Raw genomic sequence first — 24,385 nt, 5'->3', positions numbered from 1 at the left:
TATAATTACGTTATAAGCAACTTAAAGCAATATTTAATTGGGATAACAAAACACAAAAGATCATTCTTATTTCAAAACGATGATGTTTCTCCATGTGAATCTTCATGGGCTTGTGGCAGAACTATGGAATGGGGCACGTCACGGCCACCTTCTTCTCTGAGGCTCTCTACTGTAAAACCTGGAAGACACTCGGTTTCGCAACTTCTCATATAGCTAGTGATGGCCAAGTGACATGATTCTGACAATGTACATAGGTAGAAATTCAAGAGCAGAGTTTCCCTTCTTACATTAAAAAAAAAAAAGTCACAGTATCTTTAGAAGAAATCCCGTTGCCCTTCACACTTTCACATATAACACGGCTTAGAGGTAAGCTAGCCATCTTTGGCCTGGGAGGCAATAAAAACAAGGATGAGGTCCTTCAATCTGTTCATTTAGTAGGAAAAATGCATGATCACATCCTATGTTCTGGTCGTGCTCCTTTTACTAATGCGGTATAAGTTTGCAAGTTTGTTTCATCTTTTTTGGAAGATGCTTCACACTTAGTTCACAACGAATGTTTGGTCATTGAACATCTCTGAATAGGACAGGGACAAAATTATAGTCTGTTTGAGACCTCTCTCATTGTTCTTTGATACCTCTTCGAGTTTTACAATTCTCTTGTGAAAATAAGGAAGCTGGATATAATTATGACCAGGTTTCTGCTGCAATGTCCTAGGATTTCAATCCTATTTGGTCAAAAACATTTCACATTTTCTTCATATTTTGATTAATTTATGTACTTTCTTTTTGCAGATTTACAAAGGGGCTGCACTACAAACGGCTCTACACACAATACATAGGCTAAAACTACACATTTATTACGTATAAAGGATTAGTCAAAAGTACAATAAAATGCATAGGACATAAATGATTGTCAGAAATTCACATAAATCAAAGCTTATACATGCAAACACCTTAAAATTTTACTTCTTAAAGATCTCCAAAATAAAACTTGAAAATGTACTAAAACTCTCTATGTACTAAAATGTATGAACATTTTAAAGATACATTTCCAATATCAAAGCGTGCCTATTTAATACCTTGAAACATTGTGTTAGGTATAAATTTATGATTTTAAATAATTTAAAAATATGTTCCAACTCAGTGAAGGTAGCTTTTAAACTGGAAATTATGGGTTACATTATCATCCTGTTTAATTCTACTCCAATGGAGCAAAATTGTGCATTCAAACTGTCTTTGCAGGTCTGTAGTAGGTTTAAGTAGGTAAAGAAAAATGTCAACATAAAACTTAGTGATACAGCAAAAGGCATACATTCTCTGTAAGAGGTTAGTTAAATTCTCTTTAAAACCTTAAGACTGGAAGGTTCATAGAGGAATCAAAGGTTTCATCTCAAGTGCTAGTGCTGCGGAAGACATAGCAACTATATTCTCTGCGTGGTTTTCTTTGAGTTTATTTTCTATTTGGTTCTTGACATCTTTCAATAATGCATATAAATTATCATAATTATATTAATTCACAACTTACATCTAGCACCTCGGAGATTTCCTCAGCTCCACTAGGAATATTTTCAGTGGTCTTAAGTTTAAATTCTACTTCATTTAGCCACTTGTTCGCCTTCTCCAAATATGACAATAACTCATGCCAACATGCCCAAACTTCCTGTGAATGAAATGTATTTTACAGATTAAATGTTTTGATAGAACAGTGAATATGCGATTTTGCCATTTCCATTTTTAAAACTTCTAAAAATAAGACACATTTTATATCTTTCACCTTTCCTTTCCAGAAGATCATTGAAAATGCAACTAGTCATTTTGAGCATCTAATATTTCTATAATTACAAATCATTAAGGAAACATTTTATTACATGAATAAATTAAAGATCCAGTGATTTATCTTTTTAAATAAAAAATCATTCATCAACATTACAGTCTGGGAAATAAAAAAAATAAAAGCATATATAAAACTGCACACATAAACCTAACATCCTATGAATTATTACTTCTCTGTGACATCCTCTAAATTTTATCATATGTAAATAACTAGATAGTTAAAAGTATGGATTTAACTATAGCTCTCTTTTTACTAAACATTATAACCTATAATTTTTTCCTATATTACTAAGAAGATACATTTTTAATAAAAATCTAAAGTTCCATTTAAGTGGCTATAGTTTGGTTTCCTTAGGTTTGTTTGCTATTACATATTTCTGGTGACCATCATGATGAATACGGATTTTTCCATATTTTAAATTATTGCCTTGTGGTATATTATTAGAAATATGAATACTAACTATTTTGAGGATATGATTATTTTTAAATGGCTTTTGATATACACTGAAAAACTAATATTCAAAAGTACTCATATATGAAATAGCAAAATTTTAAAATTGCCACCAGATAAATATAGAAGAGTATTTTTTTGATCTTGGGATGGGGGAGAATGTTTAAAATATGGCATTTTGGAAAAAAAACTGACAAGAAAGAGATAAATTTAATTACATTAGAATTAAAACCTATTCATCAAAGAACACAAGAAAGAAATTGAACAACAGCCTCAAACTTGAAGAAAACTGCAAAACTGGTAACAGAGGAATAAGAACATAAAAGGAATGCCAAACCAGTTAAAAGATAAACAAATAACCTAATAGAAAACATGAAACAAAATCCTGAACCAGTATCTGAAAGAAAAAGATACATGTGATAAACATTTACAAATATGTTGAGACTCATTAGTAACCAGGAGAATGTACGTCAGGGTTACCATGAGATATTTACCATGCTGACTGACACAAATGAGAAGTTTGATAATTCCAAGTGTGAGAGAAGGTATGTATTAACACAAATTTGTATTTATTGCTGGTGGGTGCATATACTAAAATGACCATTTTGGAAAACAATCTGTCATTCCCAGTAAGGTGAATATTCACATACCTCTACACATATCCTCAGAGAAAACTGGTTTGCATGGGCAACAAAGACAGTTACAAGAATGTTCATTTCAGTACTTTTTGTAATAACCAAAATAAAAAAGGAAAAGAACCTTAATGTCCAGTGGCAAGAAAATGTATAAATACACTGTATCATATTTACACAGAGAATACAGAAGCAAAAATGAAAACTTCACCAAAAAGAACCATCTGGATGAGGCCCAGACACAAAAATACTGGGCAAAAAGAGCAAGTCCTAGAAAAGGATATATTATAGGTTACCACCTTCTACAACCCTCAAAACAAGCAAAGTTGACTAGTATCTTGTTTAGGCATCCACATGTGTGTGATAAACATTTTTTAGGCAGAGAAATAATAAAGACAATTTTCTGGATTAGGGGTATGTCTGCTGGGAAAAAGTAGTAAGATGCATTAAAGGATAAGAATATTAAAACAGCCATTTTCCATTCAGTTTGAGATTGTAAATATTGGGCAAATCTATAAATATAGCAGTGCAATCACTACCAACTGCAACCCCCATTCCCACCACTAAAAATGAAGCATAGGAAGAAAGTTGTATTTTAAGAGAAACTAAAAATTCTATCAGATTTCCTATATTTTCACCTTTGCGCATAGCCCTTGCAAATGATGGAGAACATTCTCTAACTGACAAAAAGTATCAGTCTAACTTGCATTACCAGCCTACCAATTCTTGCTTGGTATTTTATGTATGGTTTATCACTGAAATTAAGTATTTTGCTTTAAAAAGTGATAGAAATCTTAAATCTGGGTCATTTCCAGCTCCTGCTGGACTACAGGCTGTCTTCCTTCTGGGCAAATATCCCAGTGGGAAAATATAAATATCCCCTTAAATACCCGAGGGTACTTTACAGCTTTGAAGATAAGGAGATGCAATAGGTAATATGTCTTATTAACTTTGGTGCAGACTGAGGTAATGAACTACCTTGCTGATTTAACCATCAGGAAGGATGGTCTCTTGTGTCCTCAATGCATTTGAAGGACACAGCTAGAGAGGCTGAATGTACCGGCTTTACAGGTCACCTTTGCAAAATAAAATATAGTTTTGCAGCCTGAATTGGAGCTAAAAGCCACTTAGAATAATTGTTAACAGTTTGGAACTTAAAATTGCTTTAAAATCACCGAATTCAAAGTGGCTTTTAAGAAAGTACAAACAAAAAAATGAAGTTGATGTGCTAATCCCTCCGCCCAACCTGTTTCAATCATATTAAAACGCTAGATAAAATATTTTTAAAAAATTTAAATTCACAGCTGATTTATGAAACAAGTATGTACAATCCTCAGGTGGCAGAAATAAAAGGGGAAGTTAAATGCACTAAAGGTTGGGAAACCAAGCTTAACAAAATACTGATCTATCAGAACATAAAAGCTGGGATATTCAAAACCAATTTGGGATGGGAAAAGAGGCTTGGGTCTCACACATTCCAGGGAAATGGAAAAGCATAAAGCTGGGTATCACCTACCCTGGAAACAAGAACTATAAAATCCCCATCCACTTGAGTATAAGGAATTAGCAACAAAGCTGATAATCCTTTGGATTTTGGTTGGAAAATAAGAATCCAGCCATAACAATGTGAAACATAAGTTTATATTACACATGCAGATAGAATATATCATCTCTCAGACTCTGGTAGAGACAAATAGAAAAGACTCATAAGGACCCTCCAACAGCCTAGCACAGGAAGGATTTCCAGTAAAATATAATTCCTACTATAGATGAGCTCACAAACAAAAAACTACAAGCCATGTGACAAAATTCACTACCACTAGAGGGATCTAAAAAAGGTTCCCCTAAGAAGGAATGGAGAGATTGGGAGAACAAAAACCTCCAAAAAACTTTTTTGGAGACCACCAAAGAAAGAAACTTCCCATTCTTATCAATACACTAGGTGACAGAGTATAAACGAAAGCAAATTACGCATAGATAAAAAGACTGAAACTGCAAAGCATCAAGAGAGAGAAAATGAAAATATACCAGAGAAAATTACAAAGAAATAATTTGGCAGCAGACTTCTTGACAGCAAGACATTTCAGAAGAAAACAGAATAACATTTTTCAGTGTTGTAAAAACAATAACTCCCCTAACATAATTATATGCTCAACTAGGCTATTCCTCAATACTGAGGGCAAAAAAAAAAAAAAAAAAAAAAAAAGAAAAAGCCATTTTCAGTCATACAAAGTCTGAGAACACTTGCTAATTCACACTCAATGAAAGAGCAGAAGCAAAAGAAGGACACAGAAAAGCAAAAATCAACACAAAAATTGGTAAAATAGTGGTGGCAAATCTAAATAAATATTAATAATAATAATTTCAACAACAGTGGCAGTGGCACTGACTAATTTAGGGGAGTAAGAAATAAGGTGCAGCAACAATATGGGAGATGGGAAATTCAGAGTTAAACGATTCTAGCAGTTCTGCTACATCAGTGTTAGAGAGGTGCAAAGAAATGTTTATTATTGGTGGACTTTGTGGATTAAGGTATACAAGATAACATTGTAATTAAGGGTTCCATTAAAATAGATAGCATATGTATTCCAAACCAGTGGAGAAGAAATAGAGACTAAATAACTGATAACTTTAACACAAAAAGGAAAGTTTAAAAGTGACATTACAGATGAGAAGTGGAAGGATAATTTGTAAAAAATCTTGAAAAATTTGTTATTAATATGAAAATTAATATTAATTTTGGAAAACATACCCCAAAATAGAGTTCTGGAGGGGTAGCATATTTTTAAGTGAACAATATGAATAATAGAAGGCAAAGAATAATGATAATGTAACAAAATTAAGAACCTAAGAAAACTATATTTAAATGGTTTTAGTGCCAGTACCATACTGTCTTGATCACTGTAGCCTTGTAGTATAGTTTGAAGTCAGGAAGCCTAATTGCACCAACTCTGCCTTTCCTTCTCAAGATTGCTTTGGCTATTTGGGGTCTTTTGTGTTTCCATATAAATCGTAAAATTTCTTGTTCTAGTTCTGCGAAAAATGCCACTGGTAGGGATTGCGTTGAATCTGCAAACTGCTTTGGGTAGTATAGTCATTTTCACAATGTTGATTCTTCCAATCCAAGAACATGGTAGGTCCCTCCATCTGTTCGTATCATCTTTGATTTCATTCACCAGTGTCTTATAGTTTTCTGTGTAGATCAATGGAAGAGAATAGAGAGCCCAGAGATAAACCCATGCGCGTATGAGCACCTTATCTTTGGCAAAGGAGGCAAGAATATACAATGGAAAAAAGACAGCCTCTTCAATAAGTGGTGCTGGGAAAATTGGACAGCTACATGTAAAAGAATGAAATTAGAACACTTCATAACACCATACACAAAAATAAACTCAAAATGGATTAAAGACCTAAATGTAAGGCCAGACACTATGAAACTCCTAGAGGAAAACATAGGCAGAACACTCGATGACATATATCAAAGCAAGATCCTTTTTGACCCACCTCCTTGTATAATGGAAATAAAATCAAGAATAAACAAATGGGACCTAATGAAACTTAAAAGCTTTTGCACAGTGAAAGAAACCATAAAGAAGACAACCCTCAGAATGGGAGAAAATATTTGCCAATGAAGCAACGGACAAAGGATTAATCTCAAAAATATACAAGCAGCTCACGCAGCTTAATACCAAAAAAGCAAATAACCCAATCCACAAATAGGTGGAAGACCTAAAGAGACATTGCTCCAAAGAAGACGTGCACAAGAAAAGATGCTCCACATCACCAATCAATAGAGAAATGCAAGTCAAAGCCACAAGGAGGTATCACCTCACACCAGTCAGAACGGCCATCGTCCAAAAATCTAGAAACGATAAATGCTGGAGAGGGTGTGGAGAAAAGGGAACCCCCCTGCACTGTTGGTGGGAACGTAAATTGGTACAGCCACTATGGAAAACAGTATGGAGGTCCCTTAAAAAACTAAAAATAGAACTACCATGTGACCCAGCAATCCCACTACTGGGCAGATACCCTGAGAAAACCATAATCCAAAAAGAAAAAGTACCACAATGCTCACTGTAGCATTATTTACAATAGCCAGGACATGGAAGCAACCTAAATGCCCATCCACAGATGAATGGATAAAGAAGATGTGGCACATATATACAATGGAATATTAGCCATAAAAAGGAATGAAATGGAGTTATTTGTAGTGAGGTGGATGGATCTAGAGTCTGTCATACAGAGCGAAGTAAGCCAGAAAGAGAAAAACAAATACCGTATGCTAATGCATATGTGTGGAATTTAAAAAAATGGTACTGATGAACCCAGTGACAGGGCAAGAATAAAGATGCAGATGTAAAGAACGGACTTGAGGACACGGTGAGGGTGGGGGTGGCAAAGGGGAAGCTGGGACGAAGTGAGAGAGTAGCATTGACATATATACACTACCACATGTAAAACAGATAGCTAGTGGGAAGCTGCTGCATGACACAGGGAGATCAACTCGATGATGGGTGATGACTTAGAGGGCTGGGATAGGGAAGGTGTGAAGGAGTCGCCAGAGGGAGGGGACATGGGGATATATGTATAAATATAGCTGATTCACTTTGTTGTACAGCAAAAAGTGGCACAACTGTGTAAAGCAATTATATTCCAATAAAGAGTTTAAAATGTTTTATTTGAATTGTATCAGAAAAAGTCATTATCTCATATAACATGATAGTGAATCACCTGTGACTTCCTTGAATTTTTCGGTGTCATCTCTTGCCTTCCCTTCCCATTCTCTGTTTTATTTCCTGTAGCACTGACCTAGCACCAATAGAAGAGATTTTCCTTTCTATCCTCAGCAATTATAATAGTTCCTGAGATATAGAAGGCACTAGGCAAATGTGTGAGGAGTGAATTGGATAAAAAATGAACAGGGACTGATAAATAAAGAAGGAATTGGAATTGATAATGGAGAAAATTCGAGTTGTAATATTAGAAATCTTGGGTACAGGGTTAAAGATGCAGTTTTCATATTGTTTAGAGGTCTACTCTACTGGTCTGCATTGTAACTGCCTCTAAATATCAAACACTCAATATAAAAAGCTCCGCCCCCCTCCAAAAAAGAAACCTCCCTGAACAATCATCATCTTCAACAATAATGGGACACCTGAATTCTTTTTCAACTATATTCACAAAGATGACTCAGTTTATGCAGGATCAGTTGGCTGAATTTAAAGCCCAACTGGTGTGTGGTATCTGGCGGCTTCAGCATTTGGTAGTAGGTAAAGTTTCGTGCTCCTTGACAGATACCCGCTGTTCATAAACAGTATTTTCACACAGAGAATCATAGTTTGCTTTTGATACAATTACATGGTAATCACTTGGGGTACCTGAATTTGTTATCAAGTATATTCAGAGCTTCATAACATAACGAGTAAGGCATGTGGGAAAGATAAGGCAGGACTTATGATAATAAATTAATATAATGTAAAATGTCCCAAAAAAGCTAGTTAGACAAATATGTCTTGTAAAGAACTCTAAAGGGCACCACAATTATTAAAGCTAATTATAATAAGAGATACTTTCTCCCCACAATACCTTCCTGCTAAGATACTTATATGACTTTACGGACATTCAAATATATGAAAAAAGAGAGATCAGTTTCTATAAGTCTTCAGAAAACTTATTCATGGGATTTTGTGACCTAATAATAATATTCATGGGATTCTGTGACCTTATGATAATAGTAATTATAATAAAAACAGATTGGGAGCAGCTCACATTTATTGAGTGCTAGGCTAAGTACTCTAAATAGAATAGCTTAATTTTCTCAACACTGTCAGATCAGCATGATTTTTATGTCCATTTCCTAGATAAGAAAAGGGTTTATACAAGTTAAGCAAATGGCCCACAGTTGCAAACTCGTAAGCGCTTGAGTGAACAATTTGAGCCTAAGTAGTCTTAAACCAGAGTTTATGTTCTTAATCACTATCCTTCATATACAACAATAAGTTGACAAAGAAAAGCAACTGACTTCCAAAGTCTTGCATTTCCCATTCAGCCTGGTGCAGAGCCACTGGTAGTTGGTGGTCAGAGTGTCAAGTTCCTTTTTTAACGCCTCTTGTGCTGCAGGTGGAGCTTGAGCTATGACACTGTTTACCGACTCGGTGAGGAGTTTCACTTTTGCTTCTTTTTGCTGAGCCTCTTCTTTAGCTCTCTGAAAAATAAAGAATGCCCTCTTAATAGCAAGGCAATGACTTTACTTCCAAGATGCATTCCTATATATCATATTCTTTCTTCCTTGTAACATATCTGTTGGAATGAGATTAATAAAAATAAATCTAATACTGACTCCAATCACTTCCATAAATTTGAGTTTAGTTACAACTGGAAACTTGAAGGAAAAAAATTTATAATCGGAATGTAACAGATCTTTAATCAGAAGAGTGTGAAAAGTCTGTGTATGGATGTGTATTTGTGGAAAATACACACACACACACAAACACATATACACACATACACACATGTAAAATAAGCAAGAAACAAACATTTCAATGCTAACTAGCTTCAAAAATATCTCATAGCCTACAACTGAAATCACTTATAAATTACTCAGATGGATGAATAATATTGAAATCAGTACAAATATTATTTAAATCAAAGAATAATTAATGCAGAAAGTCTTCTTAATGCTATATTTGGGAACATTCTGATAAAAGAAAGTTGTGTTCAGTAACTGAAAACACATAAGAGAAAGAAGAGAAGCTCCTGATATGAGGGGGCTGGCATAGCTGTAGCTATGCCTTAGTATTCTTGTGTTGAAGATAAACTGTTTCACAGAATATCAACATCAGACATGCTACTTTGTTACCACTGCAGATCATGACAAAATTACCACTCCATAATCATGTATGAATACAGACAAAAACATAAACATTGTCCAAGCCACAAAATATCAGACACTTCCCTATCCTATTAATGAGTCACTGCTGCTTCTTTATCAATTATTATATACCTTCAGCCTTTCTCTAGTCTTCTCTCCTTCCAGGAAAAAATGTATTAAAATACCCAATCCTAGAGTTATTCCTACTTGGTGACAACATGAAATCCAAAGCAAAGCCCTTAAACCCTCCCTTAAATCATCTAACACAAACCCAAACCCTACAACAGGTTTGAATACTCTTCTTACTCATATACCACATGGTTCCCCATGGTGTGTATTCACCCTCATTACCAAAAGCAAGAAACTCAACTTGTTCAACTACAGGAGTGTTGCTACTGGTCTGTGGGTTACTATGAAGGCCAACATTGAAATGAGCTTTCCAGCATAAGCACGATGTAAAGGAAACAGCGGTAGGAAGATGGGGAATGGAAGGAGAATGGAGATTAGAAGGAGATACTTATTAAACCCAGCAACCGCTGTTGGTGACTGGAGTTTAGTCCCACTAGGAAGCTCTGGGAAACACATGCCTCAGGTTTATCCCACTCAGGGGTGAGGGCACTGGGGTATTTATACACCATCTCCCATCATTGGTTGAACCTTATTGGGGGAATGTTAATTTCCTAGTATGTGAAGCCATACTCAGGTGGAAAAAGTGGGATTCGGTGGCCTCAGAAAGCTGCCAGGTAAAGAAATGCAGGTTCTGGCAGGTGAAAGTTGTGCCTATATGCAGTGTAGTAGTGAGAGTGGACCAAGTCGGCTATAAAACGCCTTTCTATTTTTCAACACGATCACTCTATGCCTTTGGATTTAGTCCCATAATGCCTTAAAACATATAAAATATGATGGCAAATGCAAGTTATTTTGACTATTACATGATTGCCTTCATTGATTTTGATTGGAATTTATTTTCAAAATTTTATTTCAAAATTTTAAATAAATCTGTTTTTTGGCACACTGAGCATGGGATGTGTTTCTACACAAACCTTATTTTGGCTGTTGTAATTTTAGCATTAAAAACAACTTTGACAGATATTAATCACTCAGTAGTATGCGCTACTGTGTGCTATGACCAGCGTTGTCTGTGCTACCTCATTGGATCTTTAACGAAACCCTGTGAAATGAGTTTTGTTTTCTCTATATTACACATCTGAGAACTGAGGTTCAGAGAGTCATCGTATGAGTTTACATCTTTTCTTGCACACAGCTTCTGTTAAGCCCATCTCAAACCCTCTGTGAGATGAAAAAGCATGATGTAGTAGATCCAGTGAATGCAACTGCATTTTATACAAATTACAAACAACCCACGCAGCTATCAAAAATGCAGAATAAGAAACACTTCCCTCTCATGTTTAGGCTTTCATAAATTCTTTTTTACAATCAGGCTTAGAAATTGGGAAAGGTCCAGAGAAGAACGATAAGAGAAAAGGAGATCATGATCAATTTCTCCACTGGAGGGAAAGGCAGAAAACTAAATGACTGGTATAGTTTAGACATAATTCTTGTCACAGGTGGTGGCTTTTGTTCCATATATTTCTATAAAGCTAACCATCATAAGCTCAGACACCTTTCACTGCCAATAGCTCGAACCAGTGGTTCTTAAAGTGTGGTTCCTTGGAACCACCTTGGAACTTATTTCTTGGCATGACCTGGAAACTTTTTAGAAATGAAAAATCTCAGACTCCACCTCAGACTCATTGATTCAGAAATCCCAGGGTTGGGCGCAGAACTCTGTGTTTTAAGTCTTCCTGGTGATTCTGATGCTCACCCCATTGAGAGAATCATTGCTCTAGCCTGCCCCTCCCAGAATAAGAATAGCAACTACATGTATGTAAGTCCCAGTAAACACTAAGACTCGAGTTTACCATACTGTAAAAAATTTAAAAAGAAAGAAAACCATCAAAAACTGAAATTCCAGAGTTTTTTAAAAAGGATTTAATATAAATTTCAGCATACAGTCACTGCAGACCTTCAGAAGAATTTTGGAATCAGATGTTGCTAATCAAACACTCCCTTTGGCTCTTTTACATTAATAGAAAACTTTTATGTACAGCGAAAAAAGAAGTCAAAAACAGCATTATCATTTTCAAGTAAAACACAGGAGAGAAAAGTAAAGAAACAGAAAGTCTCTACTTTTAATCTGAGTAAATCAAGGAGAAATGCCAAAGTAGGTCCATCGGTTTCTTCCGACAATAAATAAATTCACTCTCAACATGAGCACAAGTGGGAGCCTGGACGAGGTATCATCACTCACCTCTAGGTAGGGAAACAGACCAAGAGAGATTACCTTGACTGGCACACACAAAACACAAGAAATGCCAACTCCCTCTGCTGTTGTGGACACAGGCTGCCTGAGTGTTTCCTCTTTTCAACATTATCCCCATATGCACCAGTTTTGTAGCTAAATCTGTTATATAAACATGCAAATCAAAGTGGACTGATGGGTTGGGCCACTCATTTCAGGGACTGTTTATAACTTTTTTTTTTTTTTTTTAATTTGAGACAGTCTACTCTCCAGTACTGGAAAAGGAAAAAGGGACCTGACTGAGTGGTTAGCCAGATAAGCAAAGTGTTCGAGGAATAAGGGGAGAGGACCAGAGCCACACAAAGGAACCAGGAAAAACACAACAGCTGAATGCAATCTGACTGCTGATTACCTACTTAGGGATCTGAAGCACTGGCTATACAGCATTATAAGAGATGGTGAGAACAGCCATGAGGGAATCGAGATGTGAGGGGAAAGGCAAGCGGGGTGGCACATGCCTTATAGAAGAATGGAATGCAATGGAATGGAATGGAATATCATAACTTAGAATAGTTTAGAATGGGATAGGGATGCAGGGAAATGTATTCTTGATTCTGCCACAGATAAAGCCTGTGACTATGAGTAAATTATTTGACTTATCTGGGAATTTCCGTTTTCTGATCAGCAGAGAGCAAGTGTAAACTAGTTTCCTTCCAGCGTACCCTCCAGCTCTCACATTCTATAATGATATGATTGCCTTGATGGGGACCTCCCCAGCGTCAAACTTAAAATCGTTATAGTCCTTCCAACGGCTTTCCCATTTCACTTAGAATGGAAACGCCTCCATATCCTACAAAGCTCATGTGTCATCAGGTACCTCCTCAGCCCCTCCAAATCACCTCTTGTCATTTATCCCGGTTTACTCTCTTCAGGCAGGTGGGCCTCTTTCTCTTCCCAGTTATCCTTAGGGTCTTTGCAGGAGTTCTTCCCTCTGATTGGAATGTGCCCCCATAAGACATTTTTAAGGTTGGCTTTTTCTTATGATTCATATCTCAGATTAAATATAATTCCTCGCAAATGCCCTACAAATCAACCCTTTCTAAAACAGCATCTCACCACCTCCAAGTCCCACATGAACTCTAGTTTTTATTTTATTTCACAATCCTGGCTTATTTTTTAGGCAAATTATCATGATCTCAAATGAATTTTTTAATTTCTCCATTCATTGCCTACGCACTCCCCCACCCCCACCAACGACAATGCAAAATCCAAGAGGTCAGGTAGCTTATATGTGCTGCACACTACTGTATTCTGTATCTAGAAGGGTGTTTGGGACTTAGTAAGTATAAAATATTTCTTGATAAATGAAAGAATGACAAATGGTATTGTTAGATTAGAATGATTTTGTAGTTTTTAATACTCAAGATGCTATTACTATTTATCCCAATATAGTCTTCCTTACATGCTTCAATTTTACTTTCTATATGTGACTAGTCATATGATACCCTTGATATTTAAATATGAGTTTTCATGTGAGCACATTCTACTATTAATTATAATATTCATTGACTACTCACATAAATTATATAATAAAGTACATATAATTAATTTCTTACCATGCAGCAACGATAATAATAAAGGTAATAATAATTAACTAGTTTGGGGCCTCTATTTTGTGTATTACATTAGGGCTTTTATGTTTCACCCTTCAAATAATTCTGAAAATCAGGTATTTTGATATCCAGGTCACAAACAAGGGGATGAAAGCTCACTTGCCCAAGTCTACACAGTTGGCAAGGGGCCAAAGCAGGTTTTAAACCCAAGTGTCTGGCTTCAAAATGACTTTGCTCCATCGTGAGGTCTCAAACCAAACAAATATGTATTAACAGTTCCCCTGGCTAACATGGTTAAATAGTGTGTTATTGCTAGTACATGAAGATAATAATTATCATTATAGCTGCTAACTGTTGAGCACTCACTCTGAGCTAGGCAATTTACTTACATGTAAGTTTCAATCCTCAGTTCATATCCTTAAGTTATAGAATGAGATGATTTACACATGAAAAAATTGAGGATTACACTGACTACTGAGTTTCCCAGGGCCACACTGAAATGCCTCTGTGTAGATTCAATTACCAGTCTCTAACTCCGAGTCCTTACTACATACCAGTTTCCTTGGTTCTAAATCAATGTTATATTTTTTATCCTTTTGTTTCAAGAGAAGTTCATGTAAACACAGTCCTTTTATCCATATTAAAGACCATCCGCTAAAATATTTAGTACTCCCAAATTCGAAGAAACCCCTTTAAGCCACCAAATTAACACAGCCTGTTGATGACATTCCAACTTTGACATATTTCCAGTTTGAATTTGCATCAGCTAGAAATATCTAATGTGAGTGGCTGATTCCAATCTCTTAATAGTACATAATTTCCAGGGGAAAATGTTCCCAACTGTGATTGTCAGTATTTATGTTGTGACCACAATGCATAAACTTAATAGTTTAAGCATCCTACACAATGTACAAACTTGAAGCTCAATCAATGAAAAAACAACCTCTACTATTAAACCAAGAAAAGAGCAGACTGTGCAGAATCACAATTTGTTTTATTTGGTTTCCTTTACCTTCATCTCTTCAACTGCTGTCTGTAATTCGTCTGGGGTTTTATATTCAAAATCTCTCTCTAGGTATTCTTCTTCAGCTTGTGTCATCCATTCATGCATCTCTGATAAATCTTTCTGAAGGCTCACAGTTTTATCCAAACCTCCCTTTAAGGCCTCCTTTCTGGCGTAGACCTTCCATAAAGCAAACCAACAAGTAAAGCATGAATATTGAAAGTCACAAAACATTCTCATTATATTATTATTGAGGACTGTAAATAATAGAAAGCTTAGATAGAAAAGATGAAGCAAGAAGTAAAAAGCGTACGTGAATGAGGAAAATAACTCATGGCAATTGGATACACTTAATTTCACATAAGTGTTAAAATAAGATATAGGCATTTACTTGGCATAATGAACAGATTCTCCTAAGACCATAATTTAGCTGTTGTGTACGGTAATGCATTTCTGCAAATGGAGGATAAAGAAAAACATTTTTTCATCGTATGTTTTAGCTGGAAAAGTAAATTTATTGGCATACATAGAAGTAGAAATTCTTTGTGCTCTTTGATACTGTTTTACAATTTCAAATATCCTAGGAACTTAATAATCATATACCTACAGAAAACTCTCATAAAAAAGAAAGAAAATGTAGAAAATGATTAAAAGACATAGTCATGTAATTCAAAGAAATAAAATTAAAATGAGGTCATATATATGTGAAAAGATGTTCAGTATGATTTAAATAACAGCAAATTAAATTAAATTAGTATATTTTCAAATATAAGACTGGAAAAACCAGCAAAAATACCCAGTCTGAGCAGGGATATGGGAAAACAAATGTTTTTATACCTGTTGAGGGAAATACCCAACACACTGCAACCTTTTAGACAGTAAATTGACAAAATGCCTTAAATTTCTTAATGTTCATAAATCTGAGTCTACTCTTCCACTTTTAAGAATGAATCATACAAAACAAAGTGTACAAAGTTGTATGTACACTATTCAGTTCAGCTCTGAAGACAGCAACATACTGGAAACAAACCCAAATGTGCTTTCATGAAGAATTAGTTAAATAAATTCTGGGATACACATGTACACACACAGAGCGGGATACCATGTCGCACCAATGCATAGAACTGAAGTGAAAGTTATCCAGTATATAATTTTTTTATTCGAGTATAATTGCTTTACAACGTTGTGTTAGTTTCTTTTATTTATTTATTTATTTATTTATTTATTTATTGGCTGTGCTGGATCTTCGTTGCTACGCGTGGGCTTTCTCTAGTTGCAGGGAGCGGGAGCTCCTCTTCATTGCAGTGCACCCGCTTCTCACTGCAGTGGCTTCTCTTGTTGCAGAGCATTGGCTCTAGGTGCACAGGCTTCAGTAGTTGTGGCTTGAGAGCTCAATAGCTGTGGCTCGCGGGCTCTAGAGCACAGGCTCAGCAGTTGTGGCACACGGGCCTAGCTGCTCCGTGGCATGTGGGATCATCCTGGAGCAGGGATCGAACCCCTGTCCCCTGCATTGGCAGGCAGATTCTTAACCACTGCGCCACCTAGGAAGTCCCTGTTGTGTTAGTTTCCGCTGTACAATGAAGTGAATCAGCTAAACGTGTAATTTTAAATTTAAAAAACAAGTTGCAAAAGAGCTTGTGTGATAGAAGACTTGTGCTTTGTAAAATCTCATACATTTGAAATACTAACTTTATAACAGAAGTTATTACTTATTAACCAGAAAGATAGCAAAACTTAAAATATCTAAGAGAAAGCATGCATGCTAATAGCTTGTTACAAAGTACCCGGCTATATAACACACCGAGGGAAAAATCTCAATTTACTAGTAGAATGATTATATACAGTGCTTCTCTTTTACCTTAAAAAATAACTCTAATCAAATGATGTTATTCTTCTCTCTGGGATTAAGTAGAGTTCTATCTTTTAAATAACAGAGTTGTAATTGTAAAGTCTTAACATATAAGGCATAATTTTAGTATAATGGAGTTTTCATGGTACTTTACCAAATACTAAATATGTGCAGAACCATCATATTAATTTTCCTTACACTTTACAACCACCTTAAGCCTAATGTAGTCGAATTAAAACTACTTCAAGTTCTTTACTCTCCTAGGAGAATGTAGTACCTGATGTATTGAAATGTAAATGTATGTTTCATTCTGACACAGCTAGAAACATATATCTAACAATTACACTAGTTAAGGTATAAAGATTATTTTGCATAGTCAATGAGCCTATAATAAGCCCAAGTAAACAAGCTGTTAAATTTCTACTTAGATACTTTGCTATAATCTTTTGAGGCAGCTGGCAAAGTGACAATAATATTAGAGTGACTAACGGAACTTAGCCAAAGACTTGTAGTAAAAAAAAAACATTGCATGCTATAAAACTAAACCAGAAGAAAGGGATCAGGAGTGATTATTTTAAAAGGAAAGAAAGGCAGGAATTCATTTTGAAGTGACAGTATGAGTGCATCAGAAAGAACACCAACTTTGGAATCAGGAGACCTGGACGCTAACAAGCTAAGTGAACCTGGAAACATCACTTCATTTCTCTTTATTTCCGCTTCTTAACTAGCCTAACAGTTGGACGAGATGATTTCCAAGGTCTTTTCCAAATTTAGCATTCCACAGCTCTACAACTGATCAGAGAGAGATGGATTTTTTCTGGTTTCATATTTTAGAAGGATTTCTGTGAAAGTGTTGAGGTTAAAATCAGTTTCTCCCTCACCTTTATCACATTAGTGGTGTCATGGTGTCAACCTTCCAGCCTTAAATGCACCAATCCATCCCCACAGTTTCACTAGATTATACTGCATCAAACTCTTGATAAAATAGAAAGTTCTTCATGTTTCCTGTTCCAGAAATTGTAAATCTAACATCAGCACTGCCCCTCCCCATTCCACTTCCTTTTCTCCCCACCTTTATTAAGATACGATTGACATAAAACACTATTTAAGGTACACATATATATTGTAAAATGATTACCACAACACGATTAGTCAATGCCTTCATCATCACACACAATTACCATTTTTCTTTTTATCGTGAAAACATTAAAGATCTACTCTCCCAGCAACTTTCAAGTATATAATATAGAATTGTCAGCTATAGTCATCATACTGTCAATTAGATCCCAAGAACTTTCTCATCATAAACTAGAAGTTCGTACTACTTCACCAGAATTTCTTCATCTCCCCCACTCCCCAAGCCCTGGCAGTCCTCATTCTACTCTCCTGAGTTTGGCTTTTTTAGATTCCACATATAACTAAGATCATAGGGTATTTGTTTTTCTCTGTCTGACTTATTTTACCTAGTATAATACCCTCGAGTTTCATTCAGGTTGTTGCAAATTGCAGGCTTTCCTTATTTCTCAGAGATAAATAATATTCCTTTGGGGGGGGTGTGTGTGTCTCTGTGTGTCTGTGTGTGTATACACATACACCACATCTTCTTTATCTGTTTATCCCTGACACCTAGATTGTCTCCTTAGCTTATCTATTGTGAATAATGCTGCAATGAACTTGGAAGCGCAGATATCTCTTTGAGATCCTGATTTCATTTCCTTTGGAAATATACCCAGAAGTGGGATTCCTGGATCATAAGGCAGCTCTATTTTTAATTCTTTGAGGAATCTCTGTACAGAGATTTCACAGTGGCTGTACTATGTGTGAACTGGAGGCTGCAGGTGGGATGCTTAAGGCTGAAATTATGAAGAAGTTACTGCTAGCGACGATGTCTAGGTTACAAAGCTGGGAGTGAGTGGCTGAGGTAGGGTGGAAGACAAAAATCATTGGAGTGCATATCAAGGAACCGAGGGCTCAGAAACTGGAAGAACCATCTAAGGAGATATTGAAATCATCAAGAATTATGACAGGAGTAACAGTGAGTCAGCTGTTAAAATACTCAAGGAATGAGGCCGAGTGACCCAGGGGTCTGTGGATGACTTGCACCCAAAAGATGCGTTGACTTGGAAAGTCAATGATCCGCAAGGTGCCAGAATGATATCCCCCTGGCCTGCAGATCCAGTGTTTCTTGATAACTATCTATTATACATTTATAACCACTAATAATTAAAATATATAATCATACATTATTTATTTAGAAATTATACATGCTTTATAATTTTCTAGATGTAGGTTTGTAACAAGCATGTACCTAATGGTTACTTTGTGCTAGATACTGATCTATGCACCTTACAAACACAAACTAATTATTATTTTTAAATTCTCATAAAGTAAAGACACATTGTAAAGACAGGAAAACTGAAGCACAGAGAGATTAAGCAAATTTTCCAGGATCACACAGGTAGTTCATGGTAGGGGCAAGATCTAAGCCCGGGCAACCTGGGTTCCAGAGCTCCTGCTCTTACACATTGTTTGCCTCTCCATCCACAACAAAGTGTTCTCCATCCATTAAGAGTTTTTATTTTACCCAATTTGGCCAAAAATTTGGGGGAAGTGGGTTTGACAAATCTTTTCATTATGGGGTAGGAGCTATCTTATATAAATGTTATCTTTATTTTTGTGTACATAGTTTATACTCTGAGTTTAAATACCCCACTTGAATTCCTGATGCATTTTGACTGTCTACTTCTCCAAAATAAACATGACCAAAATAGAAGTACTGATCATTCTATTAAGCTAGTCAATTTTGTTCCTCCCTTAGCTCCCAGTCTTTCCTTCTTTAGTTAAAGGCACAGTAGCCAACACTGTGGCTCAAAACAGAAAACTCTAAATATGCTTTCCTTCTTTTTTTTAAGAACTTTTACTGAGATGCAGTTAACAGACAATAAACTGCATATATCTAAGCATGCTTTCATCCCTGCCTCCCCAGCACTCTGGACTTTCCGCAAGCATTCTCCTTCAGCAAGTACTGCCATTTCTTATGGGGTCTGATAAAACATAAAATCAAGAAACAAATGTGTTGTTAGGATAAGAATAATGATCATGGGTGGATGTGAGTGTGAAAGCCTTGATCAAAAATATAACAAGGAAGAACCTGTCTAATTGGTTAGAAGAAACAAGAAAAATAAGTGACCGCATTGAGTGAGATAAGCTTGCTGCAGATGGCCAGGGAGGATAGAGTTTCTACAAAGTTTGACTCACACAAGCACTTTGGTCCAGTTTGCCTAGAATAACATATGCCCTCCTCATGTTAACTGCTGTAAAATGGGAAAATATACATAAAAGCAATAAACAGTAATGAGACAGAGCAACAAGAGTTCAACACAGCTCTATCTCTATCGAAGAACTTGGAAAAGTACTGGAGAGGTTTGGACAGTGAACCAAACATGATGTCACAAGAGGATTACATATTTGAAATTTCTTCATATCTTTCAATCTCCACTAATATCCCCCCAGTATTACTTCCTACCTGGACAACTGCATTTCCTACATGCTTCCACTTGGGCCCTTTTGGCCTATTCTTCATGTAACAGGATTATATAGTAAACTTTTAAACAATCACTTTACATGATGCTACTTCTATACCTAAACATCTAATACCTTCCCACTGTACTTGACACGAATAGTAAATCCTCACTGTGACTTATAAGAAAATTCCTGACTCTTTTTTCCCCACTCATTTTCTCATAATACTTTTTTTGCTGTTGTCCTCTCCCTTGATCTAAATAAATTAGTGTTATTCTTTCTATCCATCCATTCAAAACATTCAACAAGCAAATACCTTTCATACTGGTCTTCCAGGAAAATATCAATGACATAATCTACTCTTTAAGTTATATTTTTTCCCTCAACATCCCTTCTAGAACCGACTTACTGTAGGAGAAGAATGCAAGCTAGCTGACCCAAGGCTATCTCATCTGTGAGTTAAGAGAACTGTTGAGCAGCTGTCAGTGACAGTATTAGCTGGGTGACTTGCCTTGACTTTTATTTGTCTAAATTCCTTTCTTTCTCAAATTTAGTTTTTGTCTTTTGGCATGATTTCTCTTAAAATCTGAAAGGTTACTTAGAAATAATGAAAGACTGACTGCCTCTAATACACACAAAATGAAACCTCTCGTTAACTTCAAAAAGGTATTGGTGTACTGAAAAGTAGTCACTGCTTCAGGTCAAAATTTCATCTTTTGAACAAAAAGCATTTGATGTACACTACTTGCGTATGTAATATTTACTTTTCTGTAATTTAATCTTGAAATTGGAAATATCTATAAAACTGCTGTATAAAAATGAGGAACTCAGATGTGAATGTACAATTATTTTATATTTTTTCTGCTGAGCTATTGTTAATTACTTCACAATTTTAATCCATTTATTGAAAGAGACGCACTGAAGAAGCCAAACTTGTCAATCTTATCCAAAGTGAAAATATTTATCATACTTGTGCACGTGTTACTCATTCATTTTGTTCCTGTACCAAGTATAGAAGTGTAAAGTATCTTTGTTGATGCAAAGTATTTTGTTGATCCAACTACTTGTATAAAGTTATGCATTGGAGAAAAGATTCAATAAAAATAATGCCTAAGAAAAGGGCCTTATTGTTCAGAATGACAGCTGTATTCGATAAGGTCATTTTAGGATCCCAATAAGATGAATATATAATATTTAAAATACCTACTATGAAAATAATTTATATGCTAGACAAAGGTTAGTTTTAATTAACTGTGCTTTAAAGCATCAACATAGAGACTAAACTTTTTAAAAGGGCAGTGGTGAAGGGAGACATTAAGAAATCATAATTAAAAAGAAACAAGCCACAGTCAAAGAGATTTGGACATACCTGTCGGCACATGTGATCCCACTGAGTGTTAAGTTCTCTGAGCTCTGTCTCCAGTCTAGAAGCAAACTCTGGCTCCGCTTCATTCTTGATTTTCTGTCCACCTTCATTGACACTGTTTAGACTGGGCTGAATTGTCTGAATATCACTGACTAAAAGCTAAGGAAATAATTCAATTTAAATTAGCTGAAAAAATTACCACAACCGATTAGAAATGCAACACAGGTAGGAAACATATAATTAGGAATCATGACACTCCACATGAATTTTGCCCTTTAAAATCTTAAATATATGTTGCAAAAAAATGTTCAGTGGTTTCTATGGCATGAATGAAATGGGGAATTATATGTCTGTAGTCTACTTAGATTAGCTAGAAAAGTGAATAAGCTTAATACTTCATGTGAGAAAACAGCAAAAATGATGAGCTTTATACATTACTATTTTTGAAGAAATTTTGATTTTCAAACATGGGGTATTGCAGCAATTGTTTATAGCAAGATGGTGTGAAGGTTATTTTTTAAATGGATTTGCTTTTTAGGTTTTACTCACAAAGAAAATTTTTTAAAGAGCTAGACTGTTCTCTTCCCACTGCATGACAATGGTATAATCAACATTATTTCAAAATACATGTTGTCCTATATTATATTACAATATAACATACATGGAAAGAGCAACATATTATGACTGACAATCTGTAATAAGATGTAACAAATAGCTCACAAAGTCTTTACCTTTAAATTAAACCACGTTATATCAAAATAATATTGTAAAGTGAGTGTTGAGTAAAAGGCAATATTTTGTCTATTTCTCTCTTATTTATCCCAGTTTCTCAACCTTGGCACTACTGCATTATAAAACTGGGTAATTCTTTGCTGTGGGGTGCTATTCTGTGCGTTGTAGGATATTTAGTGCATCCCTGGCCTCTATCCACTAGATGCCAGGAGCATCTACGCCACCCCAAGTTGTGACAAATTGCCTCCAGACATTGCTAAATGTCCCCCGGGGGACAAAACTGCCCCTGGTTCAGAATCATTGATATAACTAAATAATATTTTCCAAATAAAGGCCTTCATATGAAAAGTGTCATATAAAAATCTTACCCTGCACTGCTTCAGCTGTTTTTTAAGAATTTCTGAATCCCCAAGGGCAGGCCATTCCTCTTTCAAGAAAACACCAACTTCAGCCATCCATTTCTTCAGGGTTTTTATGTGATTCTGGAATCAGAGACCCATTTCAAGGCATTATTGGGGTGCTGATTTCTCTTAACACAATTCATCACAGTTATGTTTGAACACCAGCCCAGGAACAATTCCCATGTTTGAAGAATGTCTCTAAGTAGCTCTTCAGGAAAAGAATATTTTCACTAAGACTGCATTTTTATGGTCTACTGTATGAGCACTGGTGTATGAAGTCTGCTATTGTTAAAAATAAAAAATTACTACCAAATGTGGTTTTATGATGTTACTCTTGAGAACCTTAAATCATTTCCCCCCTCTAGAGAAATTTTAAGTTAGAAAACAACTCATGATAATACTAACAATGTGCCCTTACAGTACATAAAACAAACTACGAACAATAAACTCAATGTAATGGTGTCTTTATAGCCTCCCTAAACCTGAACTTCCACAAATTGTTTTCTACAGTTGACAGTTTAAATAGCCCCTCCAGTTGAGAACTTTCAGACCAAGATTTTGTCATCTTTAAAAAGAGAAAACTTTTCTTTTAATTTCTCATTGGCCTGACCAGGCTGAAGTCATGATCAGGTGGAAAATGTCATCTTTCATCATTTGTAAATAGCCAAGTACATCCCATTATGTTTTCACATAATGCCTTTGTTCCTGCTGCTTTTTGGGGCTACTTTTCAAGTGTATGATTTTTGCAAACTTCTTTATTTGCGTACAATTCAACTATGCTGTCCAGGTGTGCTATTTTCTCCTTTAATTAAATTTCTATTGAAAACGTGTGCTCAGTTTTCCTCTTCAATATGATAAATAATAATGACTTCAAAAGCATATGACTAAAAAAAAAGCATTTGACTAAATCTAAAAACTTCAACATTATTATCTGGCTGACATCTTTTGAGCCTAATTTTGTTCTTTTCCCCACGTCACCTCTGTCCTAGTTTAGATCTTATTATTGGCTCCTCGATTACTGCCTTAGCTCTTTTTGGTATCGGCTTCAGTCTCACCCCACTCTAATCCATTCTCCACAGTGGTGCCAATATTTTTCTCTCCTCCTTCCTCTTCTCAAAGTGATGTTTTAAAAACACAGATATTATCTTATCTTTCCCCCCTTTAAGTACCAGAATCATTATTTTTAATCCCATCACCATTAGACTATAATTCATATTCCAAAGCATGATGACCAATCCATTCACGATCTATTCCCAGACCACTTCTCCAATCACATATTTTATTCATCTCCAAGCACATCTTTTGTCTCCCCAATATTGAACTACTTCCAATTAATTGAACATCCTACTCCATTTTGTTAGGAACTCTTCCTCCCTCTTTTATTAGCTGCCTAAATTCTATTTGTTCAAGGTGTAGTCAAATAACCCATGTTCCAAGAACATTTCATAACCCCTTTTCCCAGTTTATGTTGCTTTTCTTCTCTTTCCACTGTCATAACGTTTACTGCACTGTTTAATTTACTTACAATGATAGGTTAAATAATGACCCTCCAAGATGTTCAGGCTCTCATCCCTGGAGCCTGTGAATATGGTGCCTTATGTGGCGAAAAGGAATTTGCAGATGCGATTAAGCTAAGGATTTTGAGATGGGGAGATGATCCTGGGTTATCCAGATGGGAATAATATAATCACAAGGGTCCTTATTAAGACAGAGGCAGGAGTCTAAGAGAGAAATTGGAAGATGCTACGCTACTGGCTTTAAAGATAGAAGATGGAAACATGAGCCAAGGAATGTAGTTTCCAAAAACTAA

General features: G+C 35.7%; 1 protein-coding gene across 5 annotated transcripts in view; it reads right to left on the bottom strand.

Moving 5' to 3' along the window:
- The window catches only part of DMD (dystrophin), a 1,940,210-nt gene that overhangs the window by 1,259,362 nt on the left and 656,463 nt on the right, over nucleotides 1–24,385 (bottom strand). For all 5 annotated transcript variants that reach the window (XM_057717394.1, XM_057717395.1, XM_057717398.1 and 2 more), the window contains 5 exons: nucleotides 22,543–22,656; nucleotides 21,446–21,601; nucleotides 14,715–14,885; nucleotides 8,939–9,121; nucleotides 1,526–1,660 (listed from right to left, as the gene is read on the bottom strand). In XM_057717394.1, the coding sequence (XP_057573377.1) occupies nucleotides 1,526–1,660; nucleotides 8,939–9,121; nucleotides 14,715–14,885; nucleotides 21,446–21,601; nucleotides 22,543–22,656 (759 nt within the window). The remainder of the gene's footprint in view (nucleotides 1–1,525; nucleotides 1,661–8,938; nucleotides 9,122–14,714; nucleotides 14,886–21,445; nucleotides 21,602–22,542; nucleotides 22,657–24,385) is intronic.

Source organism: Hippopotamus amphibius, chromosome X, assembly GCF_030028045.1.
Source record: "Hippopotamus amphibius kiboko isolate mHipAmp2 chromosome X, mHipAmp2.hap2, whole genome shotgun sequence".
Classification (NCBI taxonomy): Eukaryota; Metazoa; Chordata; class Mammalia; order Artiodactyla; family Hippopotamidae; genus Hippopotamus; species Hippopotamus amphibius.
This window is presented reverse-complemented; position numbering and strand designations above follow the sequence as displayed.